Source organism: Alosa alosa, chromosome 8, assembly GCF_017589495.1.
Source record: "Alosa alosa isolate M-15738 ecotype Scorff River chromosome 8, AALO_Geno_1.1, whole genome shotgun sequence".
In the NCBI taxonomy this organism is placed as follows: domain Eukaryota; kingdom Metazoa; phylum Chordata; class Actinopteri; order Clupeiformes; family Clupeidae; genus Alosa; species Alosa alosa.
The window spans coordinates 2,239,725-2,254,294 of record NC_063196.1 but is presented as its reverse complement, the minus strand read 5'-3'; the positions used below and the strand labels follow the sequence as shown (position 1 = coordinate 2,254,294).

Here is a 14,570-nt window from a genome sequence, read left to right as displayed (position 1 = left end):
GTAGCAAAATGCACACTGTTTACACATTCATGGAACGCCTCCGGAGAACCCGTAGATGGGCCCTGACACTTCTGCAACCAATCAGAACTTCAATCTGTGCAGCCTATCTCTGTTTGAGTTTGAGGGGGAAATAGGGCTGCAGCTATCGATTCTTTTTGTAATCGATTAATCTAGAAACTTTATCGATCGATTAATCGGATAATTTTTTTTTTGCATTTTTAAACGACCAAAACAAATAATGCATAACGAAAATGACATGGCTGTAAAATGATCAAGCAATTGGCACAGAGGTATTTATTCTAACTCCAACATTTGGCTCCAAAACTAAGCCAGTGCCAACAATATAATAATGTTCAAAATGCTCAATGTAAAATATCAGCCTCTTGTACGTGACTTAGCTGGGCGAACAAAGCTGTCCATACTATGTTGTGAAGTGCTGGGAGGGAGAAGAGGGAAAGCAATTTAATGTATTAATATGCACAATAAGTTTCATGCTGTAATCTAGACCTGACATCAAAGTAAATATCTGTTTTATGTAGATTTCTACACCTGCAGCATTTACCATTAGGCTACTAAAAATAGCCTACCATTAGGCTACTAAAAGGGGTGAGCCTATTTGCTATGGTAACCTAGCAACTAGGGCTGAAACGATTCATCGAGTTACTCGAATAACTCGATTACAAAAATTACTCGAGGCAAAAACCCTGGCTCGAAGCCTCGTTAACCTATGACGCACACTATACGCGCAGGGATCTGATTGACTTTGACTTTGACTTTGATTGTTCCACACGGACCGTTGTTTAGGAAGCACACCACTAGTGTGTGAATCGTGATGGGACCTACATTCTGAATTTAGCTGGCGCGATGGCGGAGTCAAGATGTCCATAAATGGCAGAGAATGTCTAAAGTTTTCAAGTAAAGAACAAGCATCTGAACCGAAAACATCCACTCCATGCTGTTTCACCAAGCGTCAATAAAGTAGGCTATCTATCAATCTATCTAGCCTATCCATCATCTATCTACGTAACCTATAGCCTACATTGATGTTGGCTGATTTAAATCACATACTGTATTTGTGATGTCGTGATATAATGTTTAGCTTTTAAGTAGTAAACTTATTCATGTTCAATTGCAAGAGAGACAGTAGCCTAGCTATGCCTAAAAAAGAACCCCTTCTTATACACACATGCATCCTCATCTTCCCTCACGCAACGCACGCGTACACACACACACACACACACACACACACACACACACACAGCTAGGTTACCATAGCAAATAGGCTCACCCCAGAAATATTTTAGTAGCCTAATGGTAACATTATTTGTTAGTAGCTTAATAGTAAATGCTGCAGGTGTAGAAATCTACATAAAACAGATATTTACTTTGATGTAAATGACTCTGATTTACACTTCACAACATAGTATGGACAGCTTTGTTCGCCCAGCTAAGTCATGCACAAGAGGCTGCAATTTTACAGACAGCATTTTGAACATTATTTAATTGTTGGCACTGGCACTTATAAACACTAAATGGGTAAATTGCAATAAATGGGCTTAGTTTTGGAGCCAAATGTTGGAGTTAGACTAATACCTCTGTGCCAATTGCTTGATCATTTTACAGCCATGTCATTTTCGTTATGCATTATTTGTTTTGGTTGTTTAAAAATGCAAAAAAAATAAAAAATCTGATTAATCGATCGATAAAGTGCTAGAATAATCGATTACAAAAAGAATCGATAGCTGCAGCCCTACTAGCAACCTGTGTGTGTCTGTGTGTCAGACTGCATATACAGTCTATGGTGTGTGTGTGTGCGGTGCGTGAGGGAAGATGAAAGGTGCATGCCTGTGTGTATAAGGGGTTCTTTTTTAGGCATACTGTCTTGCAATTGAACGTGAATAAGTTTACTAATTAAAAACATCAAAGCTAAACATTATATCACGACATCGCTACAAATACAGTATGTGATTTAAAATCACCCAACATCAATGTAGGCTATAGGCTATGTAGATAGATGATAGATAGCCTACTTTATTGACGCTTGGTGAAACAGCATGGAGTGGATGTTTTCAGTTCAGATGCTTGTTCTTTTCCTTTTTGAGTATGTAATGATCCCAAAACTTTACTTAAAAAATTTAGACATTCTCTGCCATTTATGGCCATCGTGACTCCGCCATCGCGCCAGTTATGCACATAGTTATGCATCACGATTCACGCGCTGGTGGCGTGCTTCCTGAACAACGGTCTGTGTGGAACAATCAGATCCCTGCGCGTATAGTGCGCGTCATAGGAATTTAACGAGGCTTCGAGGCAGGGTTTTTGCCTCGAGTAATTTTTCTAATCGAGTTATTCGAGTAACTCGATGAATCGTTTCAGCCCTAGGGGGAAAACACTCAGGCCAACTGACAGCTCCAATGTGAATAATGGAAAGTTTAGCAACCAACCTTTCATATCTGCCTAAAGGGAACATTTTGGATTACAAACTGAATACCATCAATGAATAGTACAGCCCACAAGCATTACTTTGCTAATGCAGTCAACTGGAGTTCATTACTACTGGTAATAGTAGTGAGAGTCCTCAGAGAAAACAAGCCAGTCTCTCTGTTGCTTCTCAAGAATTTGAAATGAAAAATAAACCAAAGACACGTTGTCTTTTTCCAAGGCACATGTCTCTCAAATTTAGCGAAAGTGAAACTACATGTTGGATCTAATCTATCTGTCTTAATTTAAATAAATCTTTCTGAGGGCCTCAATAATATTTAAGCCCTTTAAATACAAGCAGTCTTCAGCCTATTAGTCTGAATTAGCTTATCAACATCACCTGAATCAAGTGTCCAAAATAGACTGCTGCATCTTTAAGTCAACTCTAAAAGGTTCTCATCCCCATTTCCCTTTTGCCTTGCTCAAATTGTTGCACCACATTATAATAGTATCAACCATAACAATAATCATAACAAAACAATTATACTGCTGCTGGATATGTAGGCTAAGCATGTATTGACTATTTTGCTTAGTGTCCAAATGCAATGTTCCATAGAGATTTCATTGTTTCCCTGAAGATCACACAAAACTACAAGCCCGATTTTCATTAAAGCTGGCAGAATGTAGTGAGGGAAAAGTTCTAAATCGCCGGGCTGCCCGGCCCGGACAACTTTAACTTCCACAATGTTGCATGGCATGATGGGGTTTTTGGTCTGCATGGATATCTGCGCTCTTAGAATGATTTACTTTTGATATGTCTTCAACATTACATTTTGCATCAGACATCCCGCCGATAATTTAGTTGCAGTGGTGGTGAAGGCAAACATTCGTCCAGGCATTTAATTGATTATTAAATTGATCTGTTTTACTCCACAACTTTTTAGGAAGTTTTAGACCATGGCTCGCTTGTCCACTCAAGCCATGGCAGACCTAAAGGGATGCAAGGATGTGACATAGCCAATGACATGTTCAAATAAACATGTTTTTTACACATTTTACACGGCGTAGGCTACAGGCTACATATTTTTACAAGTTTATAGCGTAAGGATGTATTAAAGCTTAACACTGTAGAAAAAATATTTTAAGAAATTATAAAAAAATGTTGTATTAATTTATATTTTTAAACAAAGCCAGGGAGTCAACAGAGAGTGGCTAAAGGACAGCGGGCCGCGGGTAGACAACTCTAGCCTGGAAATATCCAGACTCTCGTATGTACATTTCATTTGTATAGAGAGTCTGGCAGTTCTCGATAGGGAAACGTTTGCAACACTTGCATCGTGACCGGCACTAACTTTGAAATCATTGGTCAAGCCTTACCAATCATATTGGTCAGAGATCCCTAACGTTACTTCCTACTTCGCCTAAACTTTACAAACTGACAATAAACAGCATCAACAGCCAGGAAACAATGCATGTGGGTCTGCCTTTGCTGTAACTATATTTCTGCATTTTTCCAACTGCATTCTTTGACGTTTGCTGGCGTTGCTACTTCTGTTTATCACATCATAATACGTTTCGGTTTCGTCTTCGCACGACCTCATCGTCATCGTTCTCAGCCACGCTGATTGGACAGGTAAAGATTGGCAGGGAGAAAACCCGCGAATATACCGTAGACCCAGACGACTTACTGAAGGGAAATTGAAATTGAGCGGAAGTACGTAGGTGGGTGGAGCCAGGCTAAGCCAACTCCTGCTGTAATCTATTCATTCCACTAGGAGGCCGTTTACACGAAACCGCCGGGTGAATTTTCTCTTACCGCTTTCACACCTTTAACGACACCGGCAAGAAAAAACCTTGCATGTACACACAGTGGTGTAACCGGCTAAATGTGCTGTAGTGCATATGCCAGACCAGTCGATGGCGCCGCAATGCGTAACCGTAACGTAATATTACGTTTTTAGCTTTTTTTTTAAATTATGAAACTAGACACTCTAACACACCTTATATGTGATTTTGGGAACTCTGTGATGAATGGAAATGAAACATATGACGATCGAAAACTCACAATCTGGACATTTTATCATAACTCGGTTGCCGCTTTGGGTCGAATCAGTGACGCATGCACGTCAGCTGAAAACCAGGCCATTTTCCGCTTCCGAAAACAGCTTGGCATTCAATGAGTTAACAAAACCTCACCGGTTTCACAAAAACCGGCGTCGTGTAAACGGCACCTAAGTTCCATGAAAATTGCCCAGTAGCTAGGCGTCGTCCATACAGATAGATATGTTAACAAAACCGCACCAAAAACATAGCTCCAAGGTAGGCTAATAATAAAAGCCAGGACAGTTATTAGTTACATTCGTGGGTCTATTTGTTGGTGACTGCCTCAAAAGGTTATAATGTCAGTTAGTTATAATCAATAATGTCAGTTATAATAAACATGGAGGGGATGAAGAGGCAGACAGACTATGCAGAGATAGACTTCTCTGCATAGTCTGTCTGCCTCTTCATCCCTCCATGTTTGGTCTGTCCACTAGCCACTTGTACCACTGTCTTTATGCCTCACTGTTTGCGTGCTATATTAGCACATTAGCACATATGCATAACCCCCCTCCATGCCACAGCCGAACTGTGGCCACACTTATACTTTTTCTTAAATAGTTAAATATATAGATATATAGACTTTCCTTTACTTTATTTCTGCATTGTTGCACTGTTGACTTACTCATTTGCACTATCACCATGACCACTATCACCATTGCACTACCACCATGACACTCATTCACACAGAGCACCTTAGAGCACCTTACCATACCTTACTATGCACAGAGAATCACAGGCTCAGTCCCTGCCTCAGTCATTGCAAAAGCCTCTGATTTATTAATCACCACTATGTGGATACTGTTTTAGAATTGATTTAGATTAAGTGTTAGTATAATTTGTAATTTTGTTATTTGTATTTTAGTATATTTTTATATATTGTATTAAGTGTTAGTATAATTTGTATTTTAGTATATTTAGCATATTCTTTATCTTCTACTGTCCTTACTGCTTAGTTGTGTTTTTATATTATATACTTTAATTATTCTTCTGCTGTTAAAGAATGTGTTTGTCTTGTATGTTTGCTGCTGAGACCTTGAATTTCCCCTGGGGATCAATAAAGTATCTATCTATCTATCTATCTATCTATCTATCTATCTATCTAATGTTCCCCTTCTGCACACATTTAGGCAGTAGGGTAACTTTTGAATTCTATGAAACATCAGTGAGAGAAATTTAAAATAAATTGACTCAGACACCCACTCTAGCTCTCTCCTCTGATAGTTGGACGAAGCAATTGACAACAACTCTGTCGTGGTAGAAAGCCATGCCTAGTCAGGCACACGGTAATTTTTGTCTATAGGCAAAATATATAGTTAATTGTTTCTGTGGGGGTTTTTATAGTAAGATATTGAAACCGCACCGTTACCGTGGCCCAAAAACCAGGATGCACACCAAACCAAGGGAACTCTGTACCGTTGCATCACACACTCACATGCACACAGGCTGCATATGAGCAAGCCACATCTCTCTCTCCACACACACACACACACACACACACACACACACACACACACACACACACACAGACAAGCTGCATACAGCATACTTGCAAGCCATATCGCTCATATTCACTGCCTGTGAATGACCCTCCCATGACTCTGACTGAGGCAGACTTTAAGAAGACAACATTGTTAAAGGATTCAGTGCATATGATGAACAGAAAGCTTACATCTGATCTTGCTCCTAAGGGGCCAAGAGGAAGGTTCCCCCGAGGGCTTTTCTGACAGCGCTCCTCCTCCTCATTAGCAGCTGCCCAGGCAAAGACAGACTGGGGGGGGCACAATTCTTCAGTGTGGCACTGCTTGAACAACTGGTGTTCACATAAGGAACATTGTGAAGTGAGAACAGTTTGATTTTGTGTCCGTCTATGGTGCATTTGTGGTTTGGTGCCAATTTAACAGTAATAATGATGTTAGCCACTCAGCAGGTGCTCAGTTCTTATCTCAGATTAGTTTATAGGCAGACTTTTTTAAAGCTAACTGTCTAATTATACTGCAGGGAAGCCTCAGCCCTTGAGACAATGATCTCTCCAATGGGGTGCCCGTTCAAACAATCTATACATGTAGAAAATCTGTAGCCCAATTACATGCCCGCAGGTAGGCCTGCTTTAAAAATAGGATGGGGGGGGAAACATCATTCCAGCTAAGCATTCAATAATGAATATTGAATATTATATTTTATTATACGGCTCTTCACAATGCTAGTAGAATGCTCCATTGAAATTTCCCAACATTCTACGGTCAAATATGCACCATGTAATGACTTCTGAAATATATAATGACCGCTGTCAATAGTAACAGGTTTTGTGCTTCTGAATAACCCCCCCTCTTGGTAGCCTATAAGTGACATCACGCCCTGTCTGCCACTCGTCTGTAGCTGATAAAAATGACGTTCCTGTAATTTATAGACGGAAGATGAAATAAGTGTATTTTTTGTAACCTAGTGGCTTTTTTTTGTCCTGGGACCTCATGGTGGGACTTTCTGCAAACATCATGTTGGTTGGTTTTGAGATGTAGGCTAGTCTCCGCTTTTTCAAACAGCAAGTGGAAACCTCTGCACAAAGGTTTTGCATGATCTGTGCTTTATCTCCATCCTATTCTGCTACTTCACTGTCTGAATCAATTCTTTTGGCACTACATTTTCCCTTTGTACTCAGACTGCATGTCTTTGCTGACTTGCTTTTAATCAGATTTGTTCATTTATTCATTATTCATTCATCCACTCACTCTTTCTATCTCTTTTTCCCTTTCTCTCACTCTGGCTCTCTGTGAATGGTGTCTTGCTCAGTGGCCAATATTGATTTCCTTTTTGTTTTTGACTTTTAGGAGAGAAATTACAGCCACTTGCCAACCTGAAAATCCTGTAAAGTCAATGTCCAGAATTAGATTGCATGTTGGAGCTCTGCTTCTAAAAGCCTTCTATTAGAAGCATTACATTTACCCTTTTCAGGATAAGAGTACAGGACTGACACTGCATTTTTAGTCGAGATTCAGCCCACACCAAAAATGCCTTGCTGTACACACCACCACCGACTTGAGTTGCAAAATACGCTCTGGCCGCTTGAACCTTGGTGGTATTTGAGACGCCTGCTGGAATGTTCAGTTATATGTTACATTTTAAAAGAACCGTTGGGATAATGTATCCCTACACAGATTAACTTTTACATTTTATAATAATCAATAAGTGATAAAAATATGAAATTGGGCTTGCTTCAATTTTGAATGATGGTCATTGACAGCATCTGGCAACTACCTCGGAAAGTATAGCATGTATATCGCTACTATCCATAACTTATTATTCAGCCTATAAAATAAAAACATTTCCATTAAATGTTTCCGGCTTCCATTAAAAATGAATGACTTCCTGTAATTTTGCAGCTCAAGTCGATGGTTTGTACATACAGTCAGCTACAGTATATCACCTCTCAGTTTAGTTTTCGTAGTTTAGTTTAGAGATATTACAATAGTCAATTAATGAGAATGGATTAGCTGTCATTCCTACTCATTCAGTGGCTGCAAGTTAACAAAATCAGTCTAACATAGTACTAGCTCACATTATCCGTACCATGCAATTACAAGACATATCGATTAAAGGTTCGACTAATGAACTGATGATTTCCTTTCCTTTACTAAACTGCACATCAAAATAGGCTAATTTACTGGAATATGGCATATTACCTTACATTACGATGCTTTCACCCATCGATGAATTCCATCATGACATTCAAACTTTCAGGTTTGAATAGGCCTACATAAATTGACTTCATCCTTACTTTAGAAATGCAAACTTTTCGTCAGGTGCCACAGCAACAAACCAAGTGACCGAAATTCCTTTGCATTAACATGCACAGACACAATTTAATATTCTGAAAGGGGCATTTTCTGACAAACATGCCCCAATTTTCCTATTAAAACAGTTATATGCCAGAGGTCTTTTTCAGGTTTTTAGTAATTGAATAGGAGCCTAATTGGGTTATGGCAACTGGAATAAGATGGTTACGTGACTCATACATAATTTAAATATGTAATTATTCCGAATAAAACTGGAATATGGTGTGCATGGAAACGAAGTGAATCAAAATATAATTCCTCAACTGAATATGTTTCAAATGCATTGAAGGTGGTTGAAGGTTTGAAGATTGAAGGCTTTAGTTAAAAGTGCACATAGGTAATGTTGACTTTAGTTTCCTATTATTTTGCTTGTTCTTTTTCCTGTATATGATTCTATGTTGGTTTCATGTGCATGTCGGACGGTGGGGTCTGTTCCCCTGGTTTACCACTTATTGCGGGAGGGTACCCTGGCTGATCAACCTTGATTGATGGATGCAAAGTGCACACTTTGTTTTCTGAGCCACAATGTGTGCATTGTGTCGGGGCATTGATGTGAGAGTCCTGTTAAGCAGTGCTTTAATTTAGGTTGTTACGCGACTCGGTGCAATTTGCTTTTTTTGTTGTGTTTGTACAACACATCATGTCAATCAAGTTTTCAGTGGCCGCAAATCTTTCAAATCTTTACATAGTTTGGCAAATATGTTCTTCAGCCAAAGCTTCACAAAAGTAATCACACAATTTATCAAAATCAGTAATCTGGTCAACCTATTGAATATCGCCAAAGTGAGGGAAGTGAAACTTGTGTGAAAGTGCTTACAGCCATGCCCTTGACATAATGACATCAAGTTTCCATGGCATCTGAAATATTATTTTACCCAATAAGCACATAAATTATAAATACTTTAATGTATAATCTGTTTGGTTGAATTGAATACACTGGTATTGCTGAATAATTGCATTACTCTCCCTTATAATAATGACTTGGGCGGTTTTGCAGACATCTGTCCTTCCTCTGTTATTCTCCCAAGGACACATGCAACGTTCTCATCTCCTATAGATCTCATTGGCTAAACTGTCACCATGGTTACCTAGCAACAGGCAGCTGAGTGAGTTTGCAAGATGGCATGCAAGCATTGGAACAGAGTGTCAGGCTGGGTTTTGGGGACATTCAGGATATATTTCATTAAAAAATGTCCCATTCCCTGTTTGAAGAGGCCTTAATAAGAATGGACACTCAGGACCATGACTGTCTCACGGTCTGGATTGCTGTGGGCGCTGAAGCTGTCCATGTAAATATGCTTTGGCAGACAGTGTCATATTGGAATTAAGCTGATCAAATACAGTGCTCTACCCCCTCCCAATATCCTATCTCAAATGTGTGGATTTCACCAGCATTGTCTGTGAAGTTGTGATAAGTTGTGAACATATGTTTAAGATTTGAATTTGTGCCTCATCAGAATGTTTCTGTTTGAACACTTTGTATTGTACTATATGGTTTACAGCAAGGGCTTCTATGGTTTTGTGGCATTCAATCACTCAAGCAATCCTAAGGCTTATTTTCAGTTCAGAATGTTACACAATGTGTAACAATTTCTGGAGCCTTTATTTTACTTGTATTTGTACATGTATATGTATTTAGGTGCTCTTTTCTACCTTTTGCCAATGTGGTGAATTGCCAAAGAAATGTTCACAACAAATAGTTTGTTGTTTGGTTAGGAAGCTGAATAACAAGTAAGTTGTACAACTGTAATCATGGAGCTTCCCAGCCATTAGGTTTTTCCACAACTGATTTATTATTTGTGTTGTGTTTCTAACAGGTACATGATGTTGATAAAGGGAAGGAATGAGGTCTACATGATCGATCGAGACAACAGTGTCTTTCACATAGAGAATCTTGAGTTCCCTTTCCGGAAGGATCCTCGCACCCACCTCTCTAACACACTACTTGATGGGGTAAGTTGACCAAATAATGATCTTTTAGATTGGGTTTTTTTGTATCAAAAGGGCAAAAGACTTAACTTACCCCTCATGGTCTCAAATAAGCACAGAGCCTTCAGGATTACACTATTGAAAATCCCTCTTTTTATCGCCTTGGGTCATGTGATTTTTTTTTTTTTTCTCTAGAAGACAGAGACCCCTTTAGAAGAGTAGTGCAATTGTAAAACAAAATCACTGTTCAGACTAAACCAGGGATCAAATATTGCTCTTTCTTTGACTGCATATGGCTCGTTGACACATTTGAGAAAATTGTTTTCATCATAATAAGAAACTATCTATATGGTTGAAACTATCTGAATTGTAAGACAAATATCAATATGATGTCACAATCTCAACATTCAAAATCAACGGTGAAATTGAGGATGTAGCCACGCCTCCAATATCATGTTAGGCAGATGTGCCAAGAGGGAGAAAAAAACAGCTGCAACTAGTTAAGACACCATGGCAACTGCTGATGTAGGAACTCCCTCCTGCTTCTCTTAAATCACCGGTTTGGAACTATTTTGTGTTTCATTCGTTCTTGTCAGTTACACTAACTTACTTGACTCAGCAAGTGATGATAGGTTCTAGTTTCAGTCCAAAATTACTTTAAGACATGAAACATTAACAGTGGAATATTCCATGAACAGAGCTCAACAGTCCCGTCCCTCCTTCGTGAGCGATTAGTTTCCGGAAGTAAGTTTCCCATTCATTTCTCCCATGGGCGTCTGGAAAAATCTGTATAAAGAGTTTTAGACCCTGACCAACTACGACATGACTCATAACCATACAACATTTCATTTCAACCAAAAAATACTAACAGAAAAATGAAAAAAAAAAAAGATACAAGACTGTGTACATATTTTAAATTCCGAGCATAGGGACTACTCATCCCATCAGCCATCGCAAAATGATCCATCGCAAAATTATTTTGTACATTTTCCAGATAACGATAGTGTGCTTCCTGTTGAATGTAAGAAACCAAGATGACTGACTTCCTACTGATTACATTGAGTAAATTCAACTTTCAAAGGTGAGAAAAATGTTTTCGTCGGATGGCCACGCATCACTTCTGACTGCCTCTTCCTCCATCTTGGTTCAAGCAGTTTGAGCAAGTAAACAAACTTGCAGTGGTGGGAGTTAACGCATAAACATTTCCATGGCAACGGTGATCTCTACCAATCCAAGGCTATGCTTTTACCAGCTTTTACACATTTGGATGTTGGGTAGTGTAGTACTTTTCCGTGAAATCGCGAACAAAATGCATTTTTCTCAAAACTAGATAGATGCCCCATGATCTTTTGGCATCTACATGAGCATATATAATCGCTTATTCATGTCATAGCTTGTGTTATGTCTATCATGGACGGTTACGATTTTATGGCTTATACTCCAGTTGTCAATTGAGAAATTGTATTGAATTCATACTTCCGGAATCGGCAGTGGGCGGGACTGTTAAGGTCTATTAACCTTGTGCCTCTTTGGAGGGATCCTAAGTGATAAAGCTTGTTTAATCTCACTTGGCACCAAATTCTTTTTCCAAAATTAAATTAAAATTGGACAGTGCAACCCAAGACTTGTCATGTCATGTCATCTTCAAACTATTCTCCTTGCTTTCTATGAGTTGGCATATCTATCCTACAATCCTATAAAAACATGTACCCAAGAAAAAAGTATCAGGACTAGGCTACTGGTCGATCCAGGCCATGTTGACCGATGAAGTTGCTTTTATTATATGGAGGGAGTAGGGTCTGCTCTGGCATGAATGTTTAACGCACCATGCTGCAATTGCATGGAAATCAGCTTGGCATATAGTGGGGAAAGCATACAAAAAGCTCCAGTGGTACATACGTTATATCAGGTAAGCCTACATACTTTTCTCCCATCTTAGATGAATGACTACTGACAAAAAACATTTTTCACACTAGTGTCATTGTGATGTATGTCATAGGTGATGTTGCGTGAGAATGTCTATTTCAATTGCCAATGAAAGGATCAACAGGTGTAATTCTACAATTTAGCATTTATACGCAAACATGAGTCTAAAAAATGTGGTATTTATGGTTCACTTGGCTGAAAAAGGTTCCCGACTCCTGGACTAGACTGTAGCTGCCATGGTTTGTCACATCCTGATTGTTCAGCATTCTGTTGTGTGCCAGGTTCTACATCTCATGCCGAGCAATTCAAATTTATAAAGCTGTGCTTTAGACTCTTAGACTTAGTGTAATTATTCAGAATTGTAAGTTCACTGAAAGATGAGTTTTTTTCTGTCGTATACGCTTAAGTTCAGTGACGCCTGATGGTTTTGTGATAGTGAAAATGTTCATTTCTTTCAATTAATTGGATGGAAACTAAATGTGCCACAAGTGACACAGTGGCCAGGCATGAATAGGAGTATTTTTCCCCTACCATGTCAAATTCATATCCTCACATTTAGTATAATAGTGCAGTACCCGCTCAAACATGCCATTCCTGTAGAAAACCCGTAGCCCAAGTACATGCCCGCAGGTATGCCTGCTTAAAAAATAGGATGATAGTGAAAAACATCATTCCAGCTAAGCATTCAATAATGAATACTGAATATTATATTATAATAGCCTATAATTAATGTACAGTAAGCAGAATTTAGACATGGCTGCATGTGACATTTTTACAGATTAAAATGACATAAGCCTACCAGCTGTTTTGAGTTAAGGCTAAATGTTTATTGTTAAATGTATTGAATAACTTGATGATGGAGAAGACCAACCATTGCAACAATGAGACTCAACAATCTCTGGCATAAGTGACATCACGCTCTGTCAGCCACTCGTTGTCTGTAGCTGATCGAAATTACATAAGCCTAAAGCTTTGATGTAAGGCTGTTTAGCCTATTGAATAACGTAATGATTAACCATTTTGTAAAAAGATGCATCATCATATGAGATTTGCCACGATGTGACTCAAAAACAATCTTTGGTAGCATAAGTGACATGTCGCTCTGTCTGCCACTTGTTGTCTAGCTGTGTGGCATTCTGGAACGTTCTTACATTTGGGACCATTAGCCGATCACTCGTTTCAGTTTGGGGCCTTGCAGTCGAAATTGTCATTGGTTTATTCTAAAGTAACCTGGGCTATTCGAAGTGTCAGTTTATTGCACATACTTTTTACATAATTTTGAATAGCCACTGCATGTCCGTGTTTGTTGGCATGTTGTTGCAAAATCTGCGGAATCATTTTATGCAAGCAAACTGCATACAGGGAGTCTTTATTGTTGATTTCAGACATGATGATCATCCAAACATGTGATTTAGTGCTGCTAAAACTCCGCTTACCCCCTCTGTCTCAGTCCTGTGCTATGCTGTGTGAGAGGGCAGTGGCTACAGTACGGCGGAGAAAGTCAATGTGTGCTTCTTTTATTGATATATTTAAAGATTTGCATTATTTATCCAAACAACGTCAAACTTGGAACTGCACATACTCGTGCCCATAGCAAGACACCTTTCATGTTTGAAATCAATCGGACTAATGGTTCGACAGATATGCGAGTCTACAATGCTGTGTGAGGGGGGGAATGGATCAGTAGAGCGGAGAAAGCCAATGTGTGCTTCTTTTACCGATATATTTAACAATATATTTTGCATTACTAATCCAAACAATGTCAAACTTGGCACTGCACATACTCATGCCCGTAGCAAGACACTTGCCAAGTTTGAAATCAATCAGACAAACAGTTTGAAAGATATGGGAATGTCCAGACAGACAGATGTTCCTGTAATTTATAGATAGGTGTGTAACTACTTGAAATTGTCTCTGCCTCAGTTATTCTTAAACCCTGACACAAATTCGCTAAGTGTCCACTGAACTTTCAAGCTTCTAAAAGGGACAGGATGCAACTGCTAACTGTGAGAGCCTTATGGAATAGTACTCACATTCTCTTTCACCCCATCCGTCTCATACACCCACACACCTTATATAAGTGTGCAGGGGGAGGCAGCTGTATGTCTGAGCCTGTCTCGAGGACCTCTTCACTTACTCCCATCTTAACCATGTTAATAATGAATGGTGGTTATTTTCTGCCATGAACATCAGTATTGCTCCCAGCCAGTCTTTGTGCCCTCACCTGTTTCCTCCACCCTGTTAGTTTCTATCCCTCTCTATACCTCCATCATTGTTTCCTTTCACCCAATCTTCTCACACCAAATTTTTTTGTAGCCCTCTGCTCAATCTCTCGCATGGAAGGTGGTATTCCTTAAAATG

General features: G+C 39.2%; 1 protein-coding gene across 1 annotated transcript in view; it reads left to right on the top strand.

The window, feature by feature from the left end:
- The window catches only part of rngtt (RNA guanylyltransferase and 5'-phosphatase), a 95,805-nt gene that overhangs the window by 31,512 nt on the left and 49,723 nt on the right, over positions 1 to 14,570 (top strand). Inside the window, exon 9 of the mRNA XM_048250386.1 lies at positions 10,172 to 10,307. Within this exon, the coding sequence (XP_048106343.1) occupies positions 10,172 to 10,307 (136 nt within the window). The remainder of the gene's footprint in view (positions 1 to 10,171; positions 10,308 to 14,570) is intronic.